The sequence below is a fragment of the Otolemur garnettii genome, unplaced genomic scaffold, assembly GCF_000181295.1.
Source record: "Otolemur garnettii isolate 467f Iridium unplaced genomic scaffold, OtoGar3 scaffold00291, whole genome shotgun sequence".
NCBI lineage: Eukaryota > Metazoa > Chordata > Mammalia > Primates > Galagidae > Otolemur > Otolemur garnettii.
The window spans coordinates 91,760-116,835 of record NW_003852686.1 but is presented as its reverse complement, the minus strand read 5'-3'; the positions used below and the strand labels follow the sequence as shown (position 1 = coordinate 116,835).

Below are 25,076 nucleotides of genomic sequence, written 5' to 3'. Positions count from 1 at the left end.
CCTCTGAGGGCTGGGCGAGGACCCTGATGTAATAGTGTATAGAATTGAGCCGGGGCTCTGCGTGGCGCTACTGAATGATGACTGCTAAAGACCCCTTAGGAATTCCAGGAGGGTCCTGCAATAATGACAATGATTTGCCACTTTTATCTTCCTAGACGGTCCAGGTAGGTGCAACGTCGTGGCTGTGTGGATGGTGAACCCCATGGGTGGGGGATGGTGCCAGCGCATGGCCCAAGGGTGCAAAGAACACAGACACTCACTGCAGCTTTTCTTCTCATGAAACCGTAGGCAACCTAAATACATGGGAGCACAGAGGTTGGCACCTTAAGGCACGTCCCAGCTGATCCTTCTGGAAGGACACAGGAGGACAGGATGCAGTCACCCCTTTCGAAGGTACAGCTCTGTTGATGTAGGAAGGTTGGACTAAAAGTCATTGGTCTGCTCTGCTTGCAGCCCCTCCGAGTGGACGGGGAAGGTAGGATTCCAGAATGGGACACCCCTCAGCCTTCCTGGGAGTCAGCAGAACCTACCCAGAGGAGGCAGGCTGAGGGTGTGGAAGGGCACAGCAGGCCATGCACAGCCTGAGGTCTCCTGCCCCAAAGCAGAGATACTCACAGCAGAGAATGTGGATGGGCCAGAAGACCAGGGAAAAGCCACAGAGAGTAGGGCTGACAGAGTGCTGCAAACAGGAGAGTGCCCCCGGCTCAGGCAGAGGCACCAGTCTGGGCCCCTCATGGCATCTCACAGAGGTCGGCCAGGGAGGCTCACACATCCATCCCCACTTCCCTCTGGGGCTGCAGGGGCTAGAAAGGGGGAGCTCTGGCTCCCAGGCCCTCTGCAGGCAGGGTGACTTTTGTTTCCTAAAGGGGGAAGGCAGGAATCTGGGTGTTTGGGGACAGCACACAGAGGCGGTCCCTTGCCCCTCTCATGGTGGCCTTGTTGCTCCTGTGCTCCTAGAGGTCAAGTTCGGGTTAGCTGATCTCTGATTCTGAGCATGGTTGAATTCCTGCCCTTCTTCAGGTGCCGCCCCGAGTTTTCTGTGAACAGATTGCTCATTCCTTCGGCTTTGTTAATGGGGTGTTGCCCTTGCCCTTTCCTCAACTAACTGGAAGGATTTTTTTTTTTTAAACAAGGTCTCGCTGTTTCCCAGGCTTGCTTTCTTTATGATAAGGTTTCTCATTTTTTTTTAGATTTGTAAGTACTAATTTATGAATCTTTCTCAATCTGAATTTTGTGCCTTGTTTTTCTTATTTCTTTTAATTTTGAACAGCTTTATTGAATGTACTTTGCATACTACACAATCCACCATTAAAGTTTATAATTCAATGGTTTTTAGTTTATTCACAGACACGTGCAACCATCGCCAATCAGCTTTAGAACATTTTATTATTTCAGGCCAAACCTAGTGGCTCTTGCCTATAATCCTAGCACTCTAGGAGACCAAGGCCAGTGGATTGCTTGAGCTCAGGAGTTCAAGACCAGCCTGAGAAAAAAGCAAGACCCTGTCTCTACTAAAAATAGAAAAACTGAGACAAGAGGATTGCTTTAGCCCAAGAGTTGGTGGTTGCTGTGAGCTTTGATACCACAACACTCTACCCAGGGCTATAGCTTGAGACTGTCTCAGAAAAAAAAAGAAGAAGAAGAAGATTTTATCATTTCAAAAAGGAACCTTGAGCCCTTACACCCCCATCCCTACACCCCTGTGATTCTGAGAGGTGGACGTTTGTTATCCCTTCAGCACAGGCCACATCCAGGGCTTGACTCCACATCTGAAGCACAAACAGTGCTCTGGGACTGAGCCCTGACCTGTGGGGTCTGATGATTCCTCCAGGTCGATACCGTTGGACTTGAGGTGAATTAGGGGACACCCAGCTGAGGTCACTGCAGAGCTGCTGGGTTGCTGGTGGCCAATAGTGCACATGCTTTTGGGTGACCAGTGGTGAAGTGCCTTGAGTGGTGTGAGAGAAGGAAACAACCTCTAGTTTCCTGGTCTCTTGATAATCCCCCTCCACTCCCTGGCTACCAATCCTTCTACTTCCTGTCTCTGCAGAGCTCTCTATTCCCACCATTTCACATAAATACAAGGTCTGACAATTAAGTTCTTGAACTTGCCACCCTGCGCTTGCATTGGCAGCACTGTACAAACAGCTCAGTAAGGTTTCAAGCCTTGGCGTATCGGTGTCTTACAGTTGTGTTTGTGTCCACATGTGGCAATGTCTTGCTAAGCGGCCTTTGCTATTGTTGTGTGTTTTTCTGTGCTGTCCAGGAATGTCAGAGCTTGAATTAGAGCAACAAACATACATTAAATTTCTTGTTAAACTTGGCAAGAGTGGGAGTGAAATCAGGCACATGTTAGTCCAACTTCAAAGGGATAATGCCATGAAGAAAATAGCAGTGTACAAATGGATTAAATGTTTTTCTGTGGGGAGAGAAAGCCTCACTGATGAAGAGAGGTCAGGGTGGCCAGTAATGAACAGAACTGATGAACACATTGCAAAAATTAGAATTGTGTATCAAAATCATCAGCTGACTGTGAGAAGCATAGCAGACCAAGTAACATTGATAGAGAAATGGGAAAATCTTAACTGAAAATCTTGGCATGAGAACGATGTGTGAAAAAATGGTCCCAAGGTCCTCACTGATGAGCAAAAGGAAAGGAGAGTTGAAGTTTGCCAAGACCTTTGGAGAGGGAAGACGACGCTTTAGGCCATGTTATCACTGGTGATGAAACATAGCTGTACCAATACAAACCTGAAACAAAGAGTCAAAGTGCAAATGGAAGTCAGCCAATTCTGCATGCCCCCAAAGTTCTGTCAGTCCAGATCTAGAGTCACAATGTCACTAACCTTTTTTGATATCAGAGGAATTATTCATTATGAGTTTGTAATAGCTGGACAGTTAACTTAGTTCGTTATTTAAATTGCCCAAAAATCTGACTGAAAAAGACAAAAACAACTTGAACTTTTTGCCAACAACTCAAGGCTCTTGCATCACGACCATGCACCAGCTTACATGGCACTGTCCATGAGGGAGATTTTAGCCAGTAAACAAATAACTGCATTGGAGCACCCTCCCTACTCATCTGGTCTGGTCTCCAATGACTTTTTTTCTTTACTCACAGATAAAGGAAATGTTGAAAGGAAGACATTTTGACGACATTAAGGACATCAAGGGTAATATGACAATAGGTCTGATGGTCATTCCAGAAAACGAGTTCCAAAATTGCTTTCAAGGGTGGAGTAGGTGCTGGTGTTTGTACATGGCTTCCCAAGGGAAATTCTTTGAAGGTGACTATAATAATACTTATCCAGGAGCTGTGCAGCACTTTTTCTAGGATGAGTTTGCTAACTTAATTGTCAGACCTCATAGAATCATAGAATTTGTGGTTTTTAGTGACTGGCTTCTTTCACATAGTATGATGTTTTCAAGGTTCATCTGTGTTTTGGCATGGATCAGTACTTTATTCCTTTATATAATGGAACAACAGTTCGTGGCATAGATACATCACATATTGTTTATCCATCCACTGGTTGATGGGCATTTGGATTTTTTTCTGCTTTGGGGTTCTGTGAATAATGCTGGATGAACATTCATGAACCAGGGTTTCTGTGGACACGTTTCTGCTTCTCTTGGGAGCGGTAATTCTGTTTCTAATTCTCTGAGGAATGTGTCTGGCTTTTCTATTCTGAATTGTCTAACATTTTAAAAATCTCTCTTTTATTTTTTTACTTTTTGACACAGTCTCTGTTGCCCAGGCTTGAGTGCAGTGACATGATCATAGCTCATGGAGCCTCAAACTCAAGCCTTCCTCTCACCTCAACCTCCTCCTCAGTAGTGGGGACTACAGGTACCTGCCACTGTGCCCGGCTAATTTTTCTTTTCTTTCTTTCTTTTTTTTTTTTTTTTCCCTGCAGAAATGGGATCTTTCTGTGTTGCTGGTCTGAAACAAACTTCTAGCCTCAAGTGATCCTCCTGCCTCAACCCTCCCAAAATGCTAGAATTACAGGTGTGAACCCTTTTCTTTTAACATTTAATCCTTGGATTCCACTGGACAGCCTTTTGATATAACCAGAGAGTCAGGACCCAACCAGGCAGCTACGTGTCGTCCTGTGCTCCACCCTTCCCTGCATGATCTGAAAACCCACTGCTAGCACATTCTAAATTTTCTCTTGTGTGTGAGAGTATGTATGTATAAATTCTCTCTCTCTCCAACATGTCCTTCCCATCTCTCTTGCTCTGCCTGGGACCACCCTGATGGGATCCTTGTTGGTTCACTTTATGTTAGGTCACTCTCCTCTGGGACATTCCCCCTGCCTGGCCATGCAGCTTTACAATTGCTTTGGTTTTTTCATGTGTTTATTTTTCATGATAACACTGCCAAGGGGAGAACAGAAAGGCTAAGGAGAGGGCCTGGTGGTGCATTTCTTGATAGGTGTTAATTTGGGAAGGAATTGTACACCCTAGTTGTTGACTTGCCTCAATGTCTCTGAAACTTTGGGACGGGGTCCATCAGCTCACTTTACTCCTGTGGGCCCCCCCCGCCATGAATGATCACAGCTGTCAATCCTATTCACCCAACTCTCAGATACACACTCCCCAGCACCACACCTGGCACCCTCAGGAGCTGGAGGGAGTGTCCCCTGCCAGGGTGGGGGCTTCTTAGAGAGGGGCACGTAGGGCTTGGGTGGGCATACAAGGATCCCAGGGAAATAAGTAAGTTGAGCCAAACAAAGGTGGTGGGGCTAGCATGGGAGGAACGGACAGGGGGCTTCCAGGAGAGACCCCAGGCCAAGGGGTGGCAGGTCTTCCCATGGGCAACCGACCAAGGGCTGGATATGTGTGTGCACGTGCACCTGTGAGTGAGGGGAGACAGTCCATGCCTTCCACCCTTTACTCTCCCCGGGCAGGGAAGGCCTCTGCAACTCCAGTGCTGCAGGACAACCTTCCTCCTCCACCCCTGCACACCCTCCATGTTTCAGCCTGGATGGCCTTTCTCTGAGGCTTCTTGACTCCCATTCTAGGTGGGGAGGGGCCTCCTCATGTGCCCCTGCTGCTCCCTGCTTCCGCTCCCAGAGGCAGGAAGGCCTTCAATGGATGAGTCAATGGATGAGAGTAGGTGGGGGAAGCTGCAGAGGCCACCTGGGGTAAGAGGCCAGTCCCCCCTCCCTCCTATAGGGGCCCAGGACAAATGCTCCACTCTCACCAGACAGCTCCGCCAGTGACCTGGCCTTGTTTTATTAAGGGGCAGGACTTGGGAGTGCACACAGGGAGGCCCCCAAGTGCATTTAGGCAACTGGTCATGCAGGGCTTCCTGAGGAAGAATGGTGCTGAGGTGGCATGGAAGCTGCCAGGCTGGGCTGGAGGCAGGAGGGGCAGCCTGGGGCAGGAGAGGGAGGGTGGTCAATCCTGGTTGCAGAGGCTGGCCTGGCAGCAGACGATGGACACGTTGGGGCCCAGACCCAGGCTTTCGATGGTAGGGCAGCCTCTCTGGCACCTCTTGGTGACTAGAGGCAGGTTATTGAAGCTGATGAGGTCCCCTGGGGTGGGCAGAGAGAAGCCTTGGAGCTCCTCACAACTCCAGACCACCCAGGCCCCTCAACCCACCCTCTACCCAAGTACATCAGGTTGTGTGGCCCCTCCCTATGGCCCTCCCTGGGCTGGCACATGTGGATACCCCCCTGCTCTGCTCCTGACTCATAGGCTGCTCCCTACTTGCAGGATGCCTGCATGAGATGGTGTCCCCTCTGAGCCCAGATCTTCTAACCTGGGCAAGAATGGTGGCCCTCTCCCCCACTCACGGGTGGCGACAGTAACGCAGTGGGTGGAATCCCCCCGGCATCTGGACTTGTGGGAGCATCCCCCGAAGCCCTTGCAATGGTGGCACCACATGGCTTGGGCTGAAGCTGCAGGCAGAGAGACAGATGGCCACAAACCGGGGAAGGTGATGGCACCCATCCAGTCCCTACCCCATTCCCACTTCTGTGATCAGGTCCCCCAGGAGCTGCAGCTCCCATCCTTCCTCTGGGGGTACCTGGCCCTTCCAGACCCAAGAGCAGGAGTAGGGAAAGGTCACCAAGCCTCATCCAAGGCCAGGCTGTCATGGGGGGAGCCATTTACTGCAGAGCACAGGTGGCCACGCAGAGGCTAGAGGGCTACAGTCCCACAGATGGGGGCTAGCACTGTGGCAGCGGTCAGCTCTTTGCTTCCTCTGCTCAGCCAGGAGCCTTGGGTAGGGTGTGGGTTGGGGTAGGGGAAGCCCTGGCTGTGGTGTGACCTTCTAGGGTACAGGAACCTGAGCTTTGAGGTAAGCTTGGGGCAGAGCTGGGGCGACTCCGAGCTGTGCTCTTTGGCCATGCACACTTTTGCTTCCAGGGATCAAAGCAGGACCCATTAGACCCACCAGGGCCTCCGCTTGCTCTTGTGGCGGAAATGTGGAGACCTTGCCCACCTCTGTAGGGGGCCCAGTGCAAAGACAACCGGACACAGAACTGTCAAACAGACAGGAAGCTCTGTTTTGCGTTTTCCTATGAGGACAGCCTCCTTGCTTTTGAGACACTAAGTTCATGCCCCTAATGCCTTTGCTGGGTCTGTCCATCCATTGGTCTTGGCCTCTCCTGGCCAGCTGCCCTCCCAACTTTGTCTCCATCTCACGGCCTCCCAAAGTCCTCTTCCCTTGCTCTATTCACACACTCAGGGCTCAACACTGGGGCTCAAGGCCGGCCCTCTGCCCACGCAAGGCTGCTGATCAGCAGGGATGGTGGCATGAGCTGTCACGACTGTGCTGACTCGCCTCCCTGGCAGGCCCTTGCTATGACGGGGGACTGGATTTTTCCCTGATCAGTGCCAGTTCCAAAGCCAGGTGCTTGTGGACAACACAATTCATGCCAGAGCTGAGCTGACCTCAGGTCTTTCCATCCCTCCTGAGCCTCTTGGTGGACCCTTGGGCCTGTGGCAGAATCCACCACGGAGCAGGTGACAGAGGCAGAAAGTCCTGACCATGGTGATTCCCCCACCATCAACCCCTTCTCCTCTACCAGCTGCACAGATCTGGCTGAGACCCTCACCTGTGAACAAGAAAGGTACAATGGCTGCCACCAAGCCACAAAGCCCATATGCCTTTCTCCACCATAAGGGACAGACAGTGGTGTCTGTGCCCTGAGGATGCCACTGGGAGAGAGTTCCTGCCTCTCACCCACTTCTCAGGCTCATCCTCCTGAGGGTCTCCCTGGCTTTGCACATGCTGCCCCTTCTGCTGTCCAGGCAAAAAAGCCCCAGCTTAAGGGCAGCACCTGTGGCTCAAAGGGGTAGGGCACCAGACCCACATGCCAGAGGTGGCAGGTTCAAACCCAGCCCCAGTCAAAAACTGCGGGGGGGGGGGAGGTGCAGGGGGAGGGTAAAGCCCCAGCTCAAATGCCACCTCTTCCCAGATGTCCTCCTGGGTTTCTAGGGCAGAGTTAATGGCTCCTCCTGGGAGCTGCCTCATTCTGCCCCCATCTGGGATCAGTGTCTCTACCCCAGGTGACTGTGCTCAGTGGTCCCTCTCCAGCCCCGCAACCTGGACATGAAGGCCTCCACTGACTCCTTGGCAGCCTCCCAAGACTTGGCATGGCACTGCCTGCTCCCCTATGCCCCCAGGCAATGAGGCCAAGGAGGGGCTGGTAGAATGAATGAATGAACAAAAGAGTGAATGAATTTCAGGAGGGGGGCCGGGTTATCAAGGAAAAGAATTATTCTGCTCCTTACTAAGGGTTTTGCATTTTCAGCCAGGCTGGGGAGAAAGGCAGAGAAAGTTTTAGCCCCAAGCAAGAAACTGCTGTGAGAGTTTGGGGACACTAGTTGGGCCTTGTGTTCAGAGCTCTGGAGAAAGAGGGGAAGGATGAGGGAAGGGGTGGACAAATGGGTGGGTGTGGGCTCTGCGTGCAGCAGACCAGGTTGGGGTCCAGACGAGGCTTGCTCTCTCTGCAGCCAGTGGGCATGGTGGTTGGTGGCGTGAGGCCAGCCTGGGGATGGAAGATGGTAATGCCTGAGGGTGGCAGATAGCAGGCACTCAGCCACGAGGTGAATGCCCTGAAGGAGGCTCTCAGGATGTGACCCCCCTGCTATAACTACAAGGGCAATGGCCAAGTGTGGGCAGGCTGGCATTCAGCACAGAGAGGGGCTCAAGTACCCTCTTGTGTGGAGAAGGGTCTCTGGGTCAGGCAGGAGTCAGTGGGCCCCCTCTAGCACCCAGGCTACCCTGTGACGCACAAGTTACATGGGGGGGGGGATGACTGATGGCCAGCCACTCCCTCTGGAACTCCCAAACCCCTTGTGCCCCAGCCCTGACAAAGGGTCTCCCCACATTGAGCTGAGTCACCTAAGTACCTCTAAAACTCTCAGCCCTTCAGGATGGGGGAGAAGGGGACAGTCCTCAGGGTTGGGCAGGGGTTCAGCCTCTTGAAGGACAGAGCCTGACAGGGCCCAGGTAGCAGTGTCCTTGGAATGGAGACTGGACAGATCCAAGAGACTCCTGACAAAGGGAGCCCGGCTCCTGGAGTCAGAGGCTGAACCAGGTTGTCACACACACAGATACCAGGGGAGGGCCTGAGAGCTGGGGAGGGGAGCTGCCAGGCCAAGGAAACGTCAGGCGTGTGTGTGTGGGGGCGGGGGGGCGGCGGTTGCAATCCTGAGATGAGCTAGAAGGTAGGCAGGACCTGGGCCAAAGTGCCCCAGCCAGGGACATGGGCCCAGCGACAGCCAAATGGTTGCTGTGAGATGAGGCTGCAGGGATGGAGTGGATGAGATTGCCAAGGAAGCAGGTAGCAGGAAGAGAAGAGGGCCCAGGCAGGGGCAGAGGGTGGCCAGGAGATGAGCAGCTAGCAGTGGGCATCAGACCAAAGAAGGCCAGAGGAGGGCAGGGTGGTCAAATGCAGTGTGTGTATATGGGAGAACACATGTGCATGTGTGTGCTCACGCCTGTTTGTGGCTTGAGGGGGTCACTGTGGAGCTAGAGAGGCCTAGGGGAGGGGGAGGAAAAAGAGAGGGGGCAGAGCCCTGAGAAGTGTAGGGCTGAGCTGGGTGGGCCACTGTGCACATGTGTGGTTTAGGAGGAGGGTTGTGACTGGCAGCTGAGGGACAAAGTGGACAGTCTCAGCCAGGGCTGGTGTGACCCAGACAGAGAGTGGCAGAGGGCATGGGAAGACCAGGCCAGTAGTGCCCCAACCCCTGCACTCACCCAGCTGCAGGCTCAAGAGGATGGCCAACAGGAACCCAGCATGGAACTGCATGTTCTCTGGTGAGGACGGGCTCTTTGGTGCCCAGGCTGGCCGCCTTATACTCGCCTGCACCACACCCTGGCTCTCGCCCACTCCTGGAGTCTGTAAGTCTGAGTCACCAGGCAGCCCGCCTCAGCAAAGTGCTGGGCAATTCTGGGACCAACCTGGTCCCAAAGCTGGCTAGTTGGGTGCCCTGGGGTAAGCCCTAATTCTGGGAAACTTTTCTTGTCCACAATTAGGGATAATCCTAGTTATTGGATTGAGGATCCCATAAAACCATCTAGCAATGAGTAGTCACTCAAGAGTATGGGCTGCTCTCCTTTGGTGGCCTGGAATGAGATGCTGGCACAGGCCTCCAGATAAGTCTTTCCCTTTATAATGAAGACAGAGCTTCCGGCTGAGTGGAAACAAGGGGTCTTCATCAACACTCAAGCCCTGGAGGGGATCTAGATGCCCAAGTCTCCAGAGAGACCAGAATGTCCTGCCTGGCCATTGCACCTCAAGTCTCATCCTGTCCCAGGACTGGGACTGTAAAGCATGGCTGGGAGCAGCCTCTCATGGAAGTCCCAAGGGCCCCATGATTGTCACCAAGGGTCTCAGGGTCTGTGTGGGAGGCAGGTGACAGGCCAGAGAAACACCAGGAACTACCCGCTATTCTGTTGAAAGCTTGTAGGGCCAGGTTGGAGTGGTGGGCAGAGCACAGTCCTACCTCCCTCACCTAGGACAAGACCCTTGGCCACGCAGGTCCCAAGATTGTCACCAAGGGTCTCAGGGTCTGTGTGGGAGGCAGGTGACAGGCCAGAGAAACACCCTGGAGAGCAGGAACCACCTGCTATTCTGTTGAAAGCTGGTAGGGCCAGGTTGGAGTGGTGGGCAGAGCACGGTCCTGCCTCCCTCACCTAGGCCAAGACCCTTGACCATGCAGGGGCTGGTGTGCCCTAGCTCTGCCTCTCCCCTGTCCCCGAGAATCCTACCAGCCTCCTTCCCTACACCTGGGCTGGCTCTGTGGTCAAGCCAGGCCCAGAGGAGATGGGAAGCACCCAAGACCTGGATGTGGTAGAGTAGACAGGAGTATAGGACCCACAGAGCCAGGAAAGCTCTGCAGAGAAGGGCAGACACACGTTTCCATCCCTTTATTCTCTGAGTGGGAAACTGACGGGGCCACTCCTGTTGCTAGACAGTGAGCATGGTGGGAATCAGAGACTGAAGGTGGAATTCCAAGTCTTGCTCAGGATTAGGGCTCAGGTGAGCACTAGCACAGGAGCAGGGCCCTGGGAAACACCCAGATCCCAGAAAGCTGGATAGGAAGTAAAGGATATCAACCATCAGGGGCCTCCCCCTGTCCAGAACCTGAGCTGGCCCCTTACATCCACAACAAGCTGGGCGGGGGACTATTGTTCCCATCTCCTCCATGAGGCTACTGAGGCCTGGAGACATGGTGCATGAGCTCTGGGACCAGACAAAGTGCACCCAGGCATGTTGGAGGGTGGAGAGTGCTTGGTTTTCTTTTACCTTTTCCAAGGATTGAGAATTATAAATAGAAGAATGTTCTCTGCAACAAATCAGACACTAGGAAGGGGTGGGGGATAAAGCAGCAGCTGGCCTCCTGGGCCCTCTCCACGTCCAGCCCTGAGGTTGGCACCAGCGCCCCGCACTCGCACCTCTCTTGGGCCTGCTCTGCCCGAGGTGACAGACCTGCTGCTCTGGAGCCTTTTGCTGTAGATGGCAACCTGGCTGTGTCTCCAGGTCCCTGCTGTAGTCTGGCTTCTTCTTAGGCACACATCACATTCCATGGGGAACACGTGACACTCCAGTGTGCCATGGTTTGTTACAGCAGCCACTTCTGAGATGCCTAGGCTGCTGGCAGCCAGTGGGCTCCAGAGAGAGCAGGAGCAAACAGCCCAAGCACCTGTCCATGTGGCCAGGTCCTCAAAGCAGGACACTGGTGGGGTAGAGGCCTCACACCTCTCCAGCCTGTCAACCCTCCACACGCCCAAAGCTGGATGGACACCCTGACTCTGCCCTCAGAGGTCCCAGCTCTTCTCTCAGCTTCCCAGATCTAAGCTCCCACAGTCTCTTACCACCTGCCCTTCTCTAGGCCCTGACAATAGTCACAACAAGTGTACTGGTTTGGTTTCTGCTGGCACTGCCATTCCAGTACCCTGACTATAAAGCCACGTACCTCCCCTTTCTCAGCCTGGCCAAGCATTAGTTGTGTACGTTTTGTGTGCTCTGGGCTGGGCACCCAGGGCAGGCCAGACAGGCAGAACCCTGTCTGAGGGAGGAGGGAGTATGGGCAGTGGCTTTGTCCAGGGGGATAAGGACAGTGATGTTAGCACTGGGTTAGGACCCAGTTGGGATTGGGGAGAGGTAGGCTGACAGATGCAGGAGGCAGGTGTGAGAAGCACCCCCAGCTCCCGTAGGGCCTTATTTTCAGCCATCCTTGAGCCCACAGGTAACCAGCCTTCCTCCCATCACCCTATAGATGAGAGGGATGGAGGGAGGACCCAATCCTAGGGCCCCTCCCAGCTCTGGCTGAGGGCACCACCTGAGTCAGGACCATGGCCTTGCACAAGCCTTGTAATGACCGAATTCTGGGCCTCTCCCTCTTAGTCAGGAGCCATCTGGGGCTGGAGGGCCCCAGCAGCCCTCCCTCCCAGCCAGCACTGAGGCCTGTGTGGGCTGTGGCTGAAATGGCCTCATCTGGTGACTGCCCTCAGGTTGATCACTTGCTGCTGGGGAGGGGGGGGACCTGTGGGAACTCTGAGGTGGCACCTGACTCCCTCCTAACCTTCCCCAGGAAGGGGTTCACACCTGACTGCCCAGGGCAAGGGCCCAGCCTACTCTCTGGGCTCAACCCTAGACCCACAGTCACTGGAGTCGAGGACCCCCTGCACTCCTTCCCACCCAAGTCCACTCTGCCAGAGACCCATACTGTCCTTGCTGGTAAGGAGTGAGTGGGCTGTCCCCTTCTCCTTCAGCATCCTGTGCCCCAGGAGGAAACTGAGGCCATAAAATTGCCCCAGCCCAGGAGCAGACCCAGGCTTATGTGAGGACCCCTGCCACCTGTCCCCAGTCCCTCCAAGAGGAGCCCCTGGGGCTGGAAACCCTCATCAACCAAGTGGGCCCTGGAGCAGAGCTCTCCAGATGCAGTTGCAGCACGGGCTGCCTGACAGGGCTATACCTGGGACAGGAACAAACCCAGCACTTGGGCACTTGCCACCCAGGCTGGGCTAGCTAAGGAGACTCCTCTGTGGACATAAGGGGAGGGGGACCCAGGTGCTGCAATGACAACTCAAGCCCATCCTGCCTCTCTTGAAGTAGGGTGGGTGCTTCCTGGGCAACCCCATGCAGGATGGTGGACAGCAGCATACCTGTGCCTCCCAGACCTGGGGTGGGGTACCAGAGTCCCAACAGCCAGAGCCCATGGTAGAGCTCCAGCTCTCCTGGTGGACAGACTTAGTCCTGGGTAGAGTGGAAGGGCTGAGCAGGGTCTCATCCCAAACAGCCCAAAGGACACCACACTCTGACCTCTTCGAGCCTGCATGTGAGCTGCCCAAACCACTGAGGCTAAGGACCAGGCCCTGGAGGCCCACTGCCCTGCCCAGCTCCTCCCTGCCTGGAATAGTCCTGGCCCTGGGCAGCACTCAGGACCCACCAAATATAGCACGGCTACAACTCCTGCATCCCTGCCAGCCTCAGGCCTTGTGCCCAGTAGGGGTGGGAAGGAGGACAGAAAGGTCAGGGGTGTGAGTGAGCTAGAGGGTGCTGACCCCTTCCTTTGCCAAAGGCTGCTCCCACACTGAGCCTGGCACAAGTTCCTAGGACAGAGAATGGGGGCAAAGGCCTTCCTCACCTGGCCCTGCATCTCACACCTGTTCTGGGCAGCTGCTGGCCTCAGCAGGAAGCAGACAGACTTTCCTAGGCCTAGCAGAACCCTTCCTCCTAGGACTGCCCCCAGAGGGCTGCCCAGAGGAAGGGGTTTGGCCATAACTTCGATAGAATCAGCATTCCTGGGCTGGCTGACCACCCTTCCTATACACAGAAGTGTTCCAGAGACTTCTAGCCTTGGATGGAGGGGGGGCTGAGTTCACTCACCAGTGCCTGACACCTCTTGGGGGGTCTGGTCCCACTTATCAGCATTTTGAAAATGAAAGTTGAGGTTGCCAACTGAGGTCCTCTGGGTGGTCAGGGGAGGTCAGAGTCTTCCTGCTGACAGTCCTGGGCCCTGAGGGGGGAGGCTGAGGGGGTCTCAGGGAAAGCAGGAAGTTGGGTGGGGTGTGCAGGGTGAGAGGGTACAGTCATGTCTCTCAAAAGCTTTGTTATTGAGAGGGTCTGCCTGGGGGTCCAGGGCTTAGAGCAAATCCCAGAGAGTGGCCAGGAGTATGGGGCCCAAGGCCAGGCCCCCTAGGGTGGCGAAGCTGGCCCCATTACAGAGGTAATACTGGCAGCAGGCGGTGGTGGACGCATGCTTGGAGTAGCCATCGTACACAGTCTCGAAGCATCTGGGCACGCACGACTTGCTCACCTTCATCTTGGTAGGGGTGTAGTCTGCAGGGGGTGGGCAGACCAGCCAGTACCTCTGAGAGGGGTGGGACCTCCCAGTCGGCCCAACCCCAGTGTGTAGGCCCATCAGGACAGGTCCTCCGCAGCTAGGAGCTTCTTCCCCAGGCCCTCCACATACTTAGGGACCAGCAGGGCCTCCCTCCTGATCCCAAGCAGGACTGGGGTGCCCCAGACTCACAAGTTCGCGTGGTCATGCAGTAGGTGGCCATAGCTGGGCAACGCATGGGGTTGAAGCAGTTGTCTCCATTGTAGGCACACACATGGCACTCCAGGGCCTGGGCTGGGACCAAGAGGTGGGCAGCAGGGGTGTGGTGGGTCACAGAACATAGCAGAGCCCCTCTCTATCCCTCCAGCCCTCCAGCCCATCATAGTTCTTCCTAGGGCAGAATGGCTAGAAGGAGAAGTGGCCAGAGGGAATTCTGGCCTCCTTCCCCACTGCCGGCCTGCCTGCTCCAAATGTAGGTCTGTCTAGCCCTCTGTCCTGGGTCCATCTTACCCAGAGGTAGGCCCACCAGGGCCACCAGGAACAGAGTGAGCAGGAGCGCCATGGCTGTAGGTGAGAGAGCAGTGTGGGAGCCAGGTGGAGGCAGCAGCTGGTCCCAGGTCACAGAGGAGGTTGGACAGGCCCTGTCCTCCTACACAGAGCTGCTTGTCTGCTGTGGGTGCTACAGCCCTGCATAGAAGGCGACAGAGACAAGCGGTCTGTGCTGGGCCACAGGAGGCCGGGGACAGGAGGCCAGGTGGGCTGAGAAGCCACCTAACTCAGTGTCAGGGAAGGCTTCCTGGAGGAGGGGAGACTTCAGAGGGGTCACGGGTATTTCAACCTCCCTTCTCAGAAGGGAGCCTGACAGGGTCCCAGAGAGCCCCTACCGGGAAGAGGATGAGGAGCAGGGCTAGAGAAAGGCAGGAGCTGGCAGCCTCAAGGGGACACATGGGTGACCTTGAATGCCAGCCCAGGGGATGGCTGGTGGGGGGGAGGGCTGTAGGAGCCTGACAGACAGCCCCCTCCCCAGGCAGGCTCCTGGGTGCTGGGTGTCTGGCCAGGGCAGGATTGGCCCAAGACCTGGGTCTCTTCTCACTGCTCGTCTTCCCCTCACCTCTCAGGTGGTTCCTGTCTGGAGCTCTTGGGTCTGAGTCCCGACCACTGCGGGAGTTCCCCCAGCAGCAAGGAGCTGAGTCCAGCGGGTGGGGAAAGGCTTTGAACGCTGCCGGGTAAGACCGGAGGAACTGCCCAGTCTGGGTCTCCTCTAGGACGCAGGTGCCACTCTCTGGGAAGGGCCTGGGCGGTCAGGGATCTGGACTACGACGCCTCTCCCCCAGCAGGAAACTCGGGTCCCGACTCCCACCCTAGGGGACTAATTAGACTTCCCTTTCCCGAGAACAACAGATCCTCTGTGACCCTGTTCCTGAGCACCAACCTCAAGATGTTGAAGGCCTGGGTCAGGCCGGCCTGCGACTCCGGAGCCTCCCGCCCTCCCTCTGGGAGCCCCGCCCCAAAGACTGCGGTCCTGGGCGAAGGGCTCTCGACGCAAGCCCAGAGTCGCGGTTACCTCGCCAGTGACCTTCACCACCCTGAGGCCCCTACGCCTGGAGCTCACCGGTGGCCGCTCTCCGGTCCCTCCCTCTGTCTAACTTCGCGTGGGTCGGTGAACCCGGCAGCGCCGTCTCAGCCAGCTCCCTGCAGACCCTCTGGGCAGGCCCCGGCCCGCGGCCCCGCGCGCTCCCCGCAGGCCCCGCCCCGGCCCGCCCACCCGCCTAGGATCGTGGGCAGCGCTCGGGTGAGGAGTCTGGACCCCGCGCGCAGGCAGCCCCACGGTGATACTCTTGAGACCCTCAGACACACATGCTCCTCCTGAACGAGTAACGGGCAATCTCCATCAGGTCGTGCTGCAAAATCCTCTGGTCCCCAATGGCAGCACTTGGCCCGCCCCGCCCTGTCACGTGGTTTAGCCACCCCGCCCCCAGGCCCCGGCGCGGCCACTGGTTCCTCTGGGGGTCCGGGGGGGCACTGAGCATCCCCGGACGGAGCTGGGCACCCTTTGCGTCCCACCTGGCAAAGCAAACCCTGACAGCCTCCCTCTGTTTCGGGCCCCTCTCCCACCATCGTAGTGGCAATATGAAATAATTACATTTATATAACTTTAAACACCTCAGTTTTTGCTCTGTTTTAGACAAAATTTAATAGAATCTCATGGACTCTAAAATGTTCCTTTTTTTTAATGTGGAAAAAAAACCCCAAACATTTTCTTCAACCTTAAAAGCTATTCTTTTTCTTTTTTTAAAGCTATTCTTTTTTTAAAGACATGAAACTTCTAGGGGTCCAATGGCCTATGGCTTACTGACACGTCTCTTCTAAGATGAAGGATAAGTTGTTGCATCTGGACCCTCTTACAGTCAAGAAAAGGTACAACGTAAGTGGGCCAATCTACATTTTGGAGGTAACACATTCCTTTTTGGGGTGTGCTTCTCCAGCTCATTTACCAAGGGACCCAAACAACTCAGAACTAATAAATTAATTTACTAAAGTTGAAATTAAAAAAAAAGACATGAAACATTTTTGTGGGCCCAAGACCCAAAGTCCTTGCACCTACTGAGTGGGCTGTGGTTCAGGAACCCCTCTGTCTGGACAGGAGGTTACTCTCTCTGCCAGGTGGTACACATGTGGGTGTGTCAGGGGCTGGAGTACAGCATCAGGCAGAGCTGACAGAGGTCCCCAAGTATTCCCAACCCTTGGAGCTCACAATCTATTGCTGGGTGGGAGTGGGGCATAAAATAAACACCTAGGTCAAAACTTGGAGTTGACGGTGTCCTAATCCTCAGTTTCCACTTGGGTTCCCCATAGCTGGTCCAAGCAAGAGATTGGGGAGGAGAAAATTCTTTTACGTAATTTTGAGTTTTGTTCCAGGATGCACCAAACAATACAAAATTCATTCAATTAAGTACCTCCTATAATTACACACCACCCTGCATGCAAAGAAGCAGAAAAATGTGACCCACAAACTGTTCTTAGAAACAAACCAGAAATGACACAGATCAAGTGTTAATAAGCAAGTATTAAATTATTAAAATGAATATTGTGAGTATATTTGTGTGTTCAAGAAGGTAGAATAGAGCATGAAAATGTGGGGGGCATAAGAGACTTTTAAAAACACAAATCAGACTTTTTTTTTTGAGACAGAGTTTTACTCTGTCACTCTAGGTAGAGAGCCATGGTGTCATAGCTCACAGCAATCTCAAACTCTTGGACTTGTGCAATCCTCTTGCCTCAGCTTCCTGAGTAGCTGGGACTACAGGCTTGTGCCACTATTCCAAGATAGTTTTTTTCTATTTTTAGTAGATAGTTTTTTTCTATTTTTAGTAGAGATGGGGTCTTACTCTTGCTCAGGCTGGTCTTGAACTCCTGAGCTCAGGCAATCCATTCTCCTTGGCCTCCCAGATGTCAGGATTCCAGGCATGACCCACTGCACACGATCAAATCAGACTTCTGAAAATGAAAAGTAGGGGCCAACTGTGCTGTCTCATGCCTTTTTAATACCTAGCACTCTGGGAGACTGAGGAGGATGGATTGCCTGAGCTCAGGAGTTCAAAACCAGCCTGAGCAAGAGTAAGACACTATCTCTACTAAAAAAAAAAAAAAAAAAAAAAAAGAAAGTAGAAAAACTAGCCAGTCATGATGGGGGCACCTGTAGCCCTGGCTATTCCAGAGGCAGAGGCAAGAGGATCACTTATAGCCCAGAGAGAACCACATGCCTGTTCCTCAGGTTGCTGTAAGCTAGGATGATGCCACAGCACTCTACCCAGGATGATAGTAAGATTCTGTCTAAAAAAATTTTTTTTAAAAAGATGAAAAATGGATTTGAGAGGGAAAATGTACTGGGTGTGATTAACAATATAGAGTAGGGAAGACAGATTAGTGAACTTGAGGACACAGCATTAGAAATTACTAAAACATATCACAGAAGAAGAAAGATTGAATGAAAGAGCATCAAGGGGCTATGGGACCACTTGAAGTGGCCTGCTAGGTGTCATTTTTGTTTCAGAAGGGGAGGAGAGGATGAAAGGAAAAAAAAATATGCAGAGAAATAATGGCCAAAATGTTTCCATTTTGATGCAAATTGCAAGCCCATGGGACCCAGAAACTCAATGAACCCCTAAGCACTAGAAATATGAAAAATGCCACATCAAAACACATCATAAGTAAATTGCATTAAACCAGTGACAGAGAAATTTCAAAACAGACTTTACATACAGAACATAAAAGACAACGATGGCAACAGAGCTCTTATCAGAAACAATGCATGCAAACACAAGGAAGCAGTATTTGAAATATGAAACACCAAAAACAACAACAACAAAACACACCTTTCAAGTTGGAATTATATGCCCAGAAAAAATAAAGGTGAAATAGAGAATTTTCAGATATGCAAAGGCAGAAATGGTACAGCAGCAGCAGCAAACTGGCTCTGGAGGATCCCTCTGACCAGTCAAATAATGCTCTTTCCCTCTGGTGGCCGTGAAGAGAACACATTTGAAGTTTGGAGAGGGCGGAGGAGGACCTGGCCTCCCTTCTCAGAAGGCACCATCTGTGGCTTTTGCAGAATCTCCCTGAAAAGCAGCCATTTGTCCGGAAACTGTGCAGTGACTGATTTTAGCGTTTTTTTTTAGGGCATAGAGAAAACTTTGTCTCAGGGTGCTGGATGGGCCAGAGAGGCAGCTGTGCACCATGACTAGGGCGACCAGACGTCCTGCTTTTGGCGGAACAGTTCTGAGTTTTAACGATTTGTCCCACACCCTGTGGTGTTTTAAAAAAGTCCTGATTTTTGGAAAGAATGCACTAATGGGTGGGAGAACAGTAAGGGAATATATGGTTTTTGGCTGCCATGTGGCTATTTTGCCAGGATATGAGTTTTATATTATTTTTGTTAATTTTATAATGTTAAACTGTAATAATAACAAACAATTGTTGAGACGTGATTATGGAGAACTGCTTATCAGAGTTTGCATTGTTGTCAGCACCCCTCCCCTCACCGGTCAATGGTGTCCTGCTTTACCAATGTTAAAATCTGGTCACCTTAACCATGATGGGTTAGAGCCCCAGCCCTGGGGCCCTACCCTACACTGTTACTTGTGGCAGTGCAAGGTAAGGCTCTGGGTTTGGCCTCCAGCAGGGGGAGCCCTTCCTCCAGGGGCCAGCCTCACTCACTCTGATGAGGGTAGCCAGAGAGAACCACACACCTGTTCCTCATAGACTCTGGCCTGGGGCTATTGCCTGAGGCAGTCTTGGCTAGGGTTGGGGTGGGGACAGGGTGGGGATAGGGCAGTTGATGGGGCTATTCGGCTGGGTCTCAGAGTCAGCAAGCAGCTGGGAGTCTAGGATGGGGACCTTCGGAGGCTGAGAGCTGGAACTGTCCTGCTGGGTCCTGCCGCATCACAGGCCCTGCTGTGGCCATGCAGAAGCCTGGCTGTCCCTGGAATATGTCCCATGTACAGGTGTCTCCAGGATGGATTTGGCACAGAACACCCTCCCCTCCCCTAAGGTAGATGTTCCTGTCCTCAGAACTCAGGCTCCTGGCCAGCCTGCTGTGGGAAGACAGCAGTCACCCCTTTCTCCCAGCCTTGGTTTCCACATGTGCAAAGGGGGATGGCCTGGACACCTCTGTCCCTCTGCTCTCCACCCTGCTCCCAGGTTTAGGTGTCTTTCCACTGTGGTCTGGGCACCTGTCCAGAGTAGGGCACATAAGGGCACAGATGGGGCCACCAGCAAGGGGTGGCCTCCTCAGGGAAAACAGGCTTCCTTTCTAGGGGCCCAATGTTCATCTCTCCGTGGCCACCAGGGGGCACACCAGCCCCTACTTGGAAGAGTTCATGGGGTGGAGGGATGGGGCATAGCCAGGGGCCATCTGCAGCCCTGTAGTGGCCAGAGGCAGGATGGAGGCTCTGCAGGAGGCCAGGGTCCCCAGTTACAGCCACAGGTGGCATTGATGGGGTGCTCGCTGCACTGGGGGGTAGGAGGAATCTGAGGTATGTAGGAATCTGAGTGGCCTAGTTAGGATAAGGAGCACCCCACCCAGCCACCTTGGGAGGTGGGACCTGGGTGTAGAGATGGGGCCTCACAGGTAGGGAGGGGAACAACAACTTACTCCAGACCAAGTCCTGAGTGTCTCAGTGGCAGTACTCCAGAGAGGGGTTCTTCTGTGGCCACGTGGTCATGACCAATGGCCTCACCAAATCACACTTCACCTCTTAAGACTGCCCAGCACCCCAGGACCCTCCACTGGAACTGATGCTGTCTTGTGGTGTTTGAGAGTGAAAGGGTGACCTGGGATTGGAAGCACCACTGGCCCCTCGCCCACCGGCAGCCACCCTCCACTGTCTGTTGGTGGAGGTGGGATGGGGTGAGGAGCTGGGCCACCACAGGGTCATTCCAGGCCAGACCTGTGCTGACCTGCCCCAAAGGGAGGTGCTGCTTGCTAGTGTGGGCAGGTTCCTCCTCACAGCCTCAAACCCTCGAAGTTGCCAGAACCTAGGCAGCGGGGCTGGGACCCTCCCTGCCTCTGGGCGACCTCACCTAGCCCATGTGCACCGAGTCACACTCCCCACCTCCAGTTCTGTGCTGGTTGGTCTAGCCATGGGGCTGCTGGCACCTGTGGATAGGTCGTCCCAGGTGGTGGGACTGGCTTTGGCTAAGGCTACGGGCACTCAGTTTCTGCAGAGCTTCTAGGCTGGGTTTGGGTCTGGGGCATCTTGAGTTGGCCCTCTGGAGGGTCTTGGACCACGGTCTCAAGGATGTGGCCTGGGACAGGGTGGGGGATCCCTTCTCCCCTGAACACTGTGTGTGTAGGGTTTCCAGGCACTATGCCCTGGGCCACTCAGACCTCACTTAGAAGCACCCTCCACCTGCAGGGCTGTGGGGGAGGTGCCAGGGAAGGACCCTGTCCCCTCCCAGGTGGGGCTGACGGTATCGTTTCACATGCTATTACACTGCCATACATGGGCATGATGAGGCCAAGATGGTAAGGCCCAGAGGCTCAGGGGACCTGAGTGGCCTGATCCCCTCACTGTCTCTTGTACTCCCAGAATAGCATAGACATAGACACTCTTAAAACATTTATTCCCATGCAGAGATTTAAGTAGAAAAATAAATGGAAACCAAACCAAATACAGAATCAGAAGGGAGCAGAATGACTTCTGTCTTCTCCCCTCACACTGCTGGGGGGCTGCCTTCTTTCACCCTGAGGGCTACCCCAAGTTACCAGCACTCAAGGACCCAGCCCCAGGCCTTTAGGGGGCCGAGGGTATCTTCACCCCCGTCATGCTCAGGTAGGGAAAGGAGTTAGAGTCCTTTCCTTGGGCTTCAAAGATTGGGGGCCAAGAGGAGGGCGAGCAGGCCCCAGGCCAGCCCCAGGCTGAGGATGGTGTGGGACAGCGGGGCGCGGGCGGGTGCAGCGCTGGTCTGCCTCTCATTGCACAGGTCACCCTGGCAGCACTGGATGGCAGTGCTGCTGCTGAGCTGGCCTTGCTGGGTTTGGATGGGCACACATTTTTCTGTGCATTCCTTCTTCACCAGGTTCCCGGACAGAGACTCCACTGAGCAGGGGGCAGTGCAGTCAGGCCTGGGGCCATCTCTTACCCACTCACACCACCCAGTTTGTGCCCACAGTGGTCCCTCGTATGGCCCCCGGCTGACATCCTCTGCCTCTATGCCACTATCACAACTGTGACCCAGCTGCCACCCACATCATCCCGTGCTGACCGCCACCCTGGGATGCGGCTCACCTGTGGTTATGGTCTTGCAGAAGTTCGAGCTGGGCGAGCACTCCTGTGGGTGCTTGCAGTCAGTGGAGCTGACGCACACATGACAGCGGAGGGCCCGGGCTGGCAGTGAGGGTGGCAGGGGCTCAGTAGGCCTTGCCCACTGCCCCCAAAGACCCCTCTTGAACAGAGCCCCTGCCACCCTGCCCTAGGCCCATCCGTCCTGAGCCAGGTCCTGCCAGGCTCCTACCTTGAATACAGGCTCAGATGTCAGTTCTGGCACTGCCACCTGAAGCCAGTCCTACCCTGGGCCCTGTCTGGAACCCTGAGGAAGCAAACAGTCTGGAACAGTCACACCCTTCCTCCAGGAACCTGGGGATCTGGGACATGGCTGCTGTCCCCTACCCCAGAGACTGTCCCTAGGGTGGACAGTGATGGTTCTGAGGGTCTGACTGAGCTGAGGCTCTTGGGGCTGTCTGCTTGACTGCTCTAACCCTGTAGGGACAAAGAAGGGGTTATCTCATAAGCTGTCCCGAGAGGGACCTGGGAATCAGGAGGGACTGGCAGTAGGGACTGGATAAGCCCTGGGGAAGGCATCTCAAGACAACCCCTGGCTCTGTTGCCCCTCGGGCATTTGTGACTCCATGGGCTCCTTCTAAGATTCTCAGATTCTGAAATACTGAAAATCTGATCCCATAAGTTAAGAAGTAGATTTGTTTTGTTTTTTGCAGTTTTTGTATAGGGCAGGGTTTGAACTCACCACCTCCAGCATATGGGACCAGCACCCTACTCCTTTGAGCCACAGGCACTGCCCTAGATTTGTTTTGTTTTAAATTCTGAGTCTAGCATTCTACATCAGGATTCCCTGAGTCTAAAAGCCTAGAACTCCAGGCTCCTAGTGCTGTGATTGCCAGTTGGCCTCAGCCCAGCTGACACTAGGGTCTGGCACACAGGCCAGAGCACCCTCCACCCACACCCAGTCTCCTTGCCTAGCCCCTTACCTGGCCCCACGGCCACAGCCAGGGCAGCAAAGAGCAGCAAGATGGCCTTCATCTCTGGCACTGTAGGGAGTAGTGGGGGGTCCTTCTCTCTGGAAGCCTTATAGCTGGGATGTGCCAGGGGTGGGGACTGGGCAGCCAGCCAGCAAGTGGCAGTCCTCCAAGACCTGCACAGACATCAGCCTGGTATAGGGACCAGCCCCACCCTGCCTGGGCCATACCTACCAGCCCAGTTCTTGCCTGGACCCTCCCCCAGGCAGGGGTGTGCCCATTGCCAAGCTGGTGAGTGGAAGAGACAGAGACTCTCTGTGTCCACCCTTCTAGGTCCCAGCTCTGAAGCTTGCTGTGTCTCTGTCTCTCCCTGCCTGTGTCTGTGTGTCTCCGTTCTCTCACTGTCCATCCATTCCTGGGTCACTTTGCTCTGACCTGCTGCCCATTCTGTCTCCATCTTTGCATCTTCGTCTCTGCACCCCCACCCTTGGATAATCTCTTCTACAGGGTCACTGCCTGTGTTAGGTACCCTGTGAGTGCCCAGGGTATGCCCAGGGGCTGGGAGGGAGCAGGAGGAGTGCTCACCTGCCTTCCTGGGCTCTGGGCTCAGAGTTGCTGGGTCCTCCAAGAGGAACTCTGGAACAAGGAACCCCACGGAGCAGAGGTCCCTGCTAAGGTGGGAGGACTTGGGATGGTCTTATAACTGACGAGAGTGGGGATTATAGATAAACACCAGCACACTGAGTCCAAATTAAGCAAGGCTTCTTTATTGACCGGCCATCAAAAGTGGTCTCACACCACAAAGTCTCTTGATCCCGCTTCAGAGGGGGTGTAAGGTTTATATATGGCGCTTGAGGCACTGGATGGGAAGCCCTAGAGTAAGCAGAATTGTACAGAAGCCAACATCTGCAAGGTTAGATCTACAGGGTAAAAGGGGGGTGCTACAAGGGGAACTGGGGGATGTGCATAGACAGACTAGTGACAGGATTGTGGTTTGACAAGATTGTGCAGCTGTCAGGGGGTTTTGCAGCTCTCAGCTAAACTTCTGTTTTTGCAAGGCTACTGCTTGCTTGAGGGGCTACTGTGGTTACCAAGAAGGGGGGACTATAAACTCTTAACAAGATGGAGTGGCTTGTGTGCTCAGAACAGATGGAGTTAGGGCACTACAGTCTGGGCTACTGGGGTGTGAGTGGTAGAGGGAGAGGTGCCAGGGCAGAGGTGAGTCGTGGGCCAGGTGAGGGGCATGAGGACCTCTAGCAGGACTGTCATAGGTGCTTGGGACCTCGGGGGGCAGGGGACCATGGCTGGGACTCAACCCCTCATAGTACTGGGAGAAACTGAGGAATTCATGTCTCTCCACTGGCCCCCAACCCTGCCACCACCCTCCAGGGGCCCAGAATTCCTCCCTCCCTCTGCCCCTAACCCTGGAGGAGCAGTGTCACCCTTCTGCCTTCTATCTCTTGCCCTACACATCTCTGCCCTGGTCACCCCAACACTATGAGCTACTCTGGGCTGTGCCCAGAGCCCAGGGCCCAGTGCAGAGTGCAGGGTCTGGTGCCACTGTATGGGAGGCATATCCCACCCTCTCTACACTCACAGCAGGTCTCTGAGACCCACTTGGAGTAGGGTGCAGCCCTCTCCCCCTACTTTCACCCTCTCTGTACTCACAGCAGGTCTCTGAGACCCCCACCTAGAGCAGGGTACAGCCCTCTCTCTGATGGTTTTCCAGTCTACCTGCTTGTCCAAGCCTGCAGCCCCTTGCTGGGTGCTATGAGTGGGGCCCACAGAGATGGGCCAGGCTACTATGAGCAGGTCAGAGACACAGATGGAGATCAGCCCTGGGCTGGCCTGCCAGCCATCCCTGCCCACGATGACCTATGGACACACACCAAGAGTCTGGGCTGGAGACCTTGGCCAGTCCTCCTGGCATGCTGTGGGTGAGCCGGCTCCTGTGCTGGGCCTCACCTCTGCCTTGCCAGATGGGGTAAAATTACTACCACAGGTGCCAGGGGAGCCAGGAGAGTCAGTACCTAAGAGGCACCATGCGTCTCTCCACTAAGACATCCCCAAAGGCAGACAGGTCACAAGGCATTGCCTCTGGAAACCCAGGAGGGTCCAGGTAGAAGCCCCCCTGACAAGGCCCTACATTTGTGTACAGTGCCTGGTGGCCACTTGTCCTGCTGGCTGATCTCAGGCTCACTGGGGCTTGTTCAGGGCAGCTAGCATTTCACTGACAAGGCAGGTGATGTAGGAGTCCACTTCCTCCCTACTAGTGAGGGAAATGGGGGAGGGAGAGAGGCCAGCTCCAAGGCTTCCCTGCATGATATGGGACCCAGCTTGAGGCCTGGGTGGGTTGGGGGAAGATGCATCAGAGGCCTTGGGAAACAGAGCTCAGGGCTTGGTGACAGGGTGGTGACTCGATGGGTATGGCAACTGGGGAGGGTTGACTCACTGGGGCCAGGGGGCATGGAGGCTGCTAGAAAAACAGGTTTGGAACTCCCGTTGGATTTGGTGG

General features: G+C 54.4%; 3 protein-coding genes across 7 annotated transcripts; all 3 read right to left on the bottom strand.

The window, feature by feature from the left end:
- Positions 1-5,211: 5,211 nt before the first annotated feature.
- On the bottom strand, positions 5,212-9,266 carry LOC100950282 (secreted Ly-6/uPAR domain-containing protein 2). The gene is made up of 3 exons (XM_012813700.2): positions 9,215-9,266; positions 5,799-5,903; positions 5,212-5,537 (listed from the first exon to the last, which is right to left on the bottom strand). The coding sequence occupies exons 1-3, from the start codon at positions 9,264-9,266 to the stop codon at positions 5,401-5,403; spliced, it is 294 nt and encodes a 97-aa protein (XP_012669154.1). The 3' UTR covers positions 5,212-5,400.
- Positions 9,267-13,560: 4,294 nt separating this feature from the next.
- Positions 13,561-15,521, bottom strand: LYNX1 (Ly6/neurotoxin 1). 5 transcript variants are annotated; one of them, XM_023508920.1, is made up of 5 exons: positions 15,419-15,508; positions 14,918-15,088; positions 14,317-14,493; positions 13,999-14,100; positions 13,561-13,805 (listed from the first exon to the last, which is right to left on the bottom strand). In XM_023508920.1, exons 3-5 carry the CDS (start codon positions 14,366-14,368, stop codon positions 13,609-13,611), a joined length of 351 nt encoding a protein of 116 aa, XP_023364688.1. In that variant the 5' UTR covers positions 14,369-14,493; positions 14,918-15,088; positions 15,419-15,508; the 3' UTR covers positions 13,561-13,608. The 5 variants fall into 5 exon arrangements, with proteins under 5 accessions (XP_023364688.1, XP_023364689.1, XP_023364690.1 ...); XM_023508921.1 differs by having other exon boundaries at positions 15,371-15,435; XM_023508922.1 differs by lacking the exon at positions 15,419-15,508 and adding an exon at positions 15,239-15,252.
- Positions 15,522-21,174: 5,653 nt separating this feature from the next.
- Positions 21,175-22,625, bottom strand: LY6D (lymphocyte antigen 6 family member D). The gene is made up of 3 exons (XM_003803275.1): positions 22,574-22,625; positions 21,597-21,695; positions 21,175-21,407 (listed from the first exon to the last, which is right to left on the bottom strand). Exons 1-3 carry the CDS (start codon positions 22,623-22,625, stop codon positions 21,175-21,177), a joined length of 384 nt encoding a protein of 127 aa, XP_003803323.1.
- Between the last annotated feature and the right edge of the window lie 2,451 nt (positions 22,626-25,076).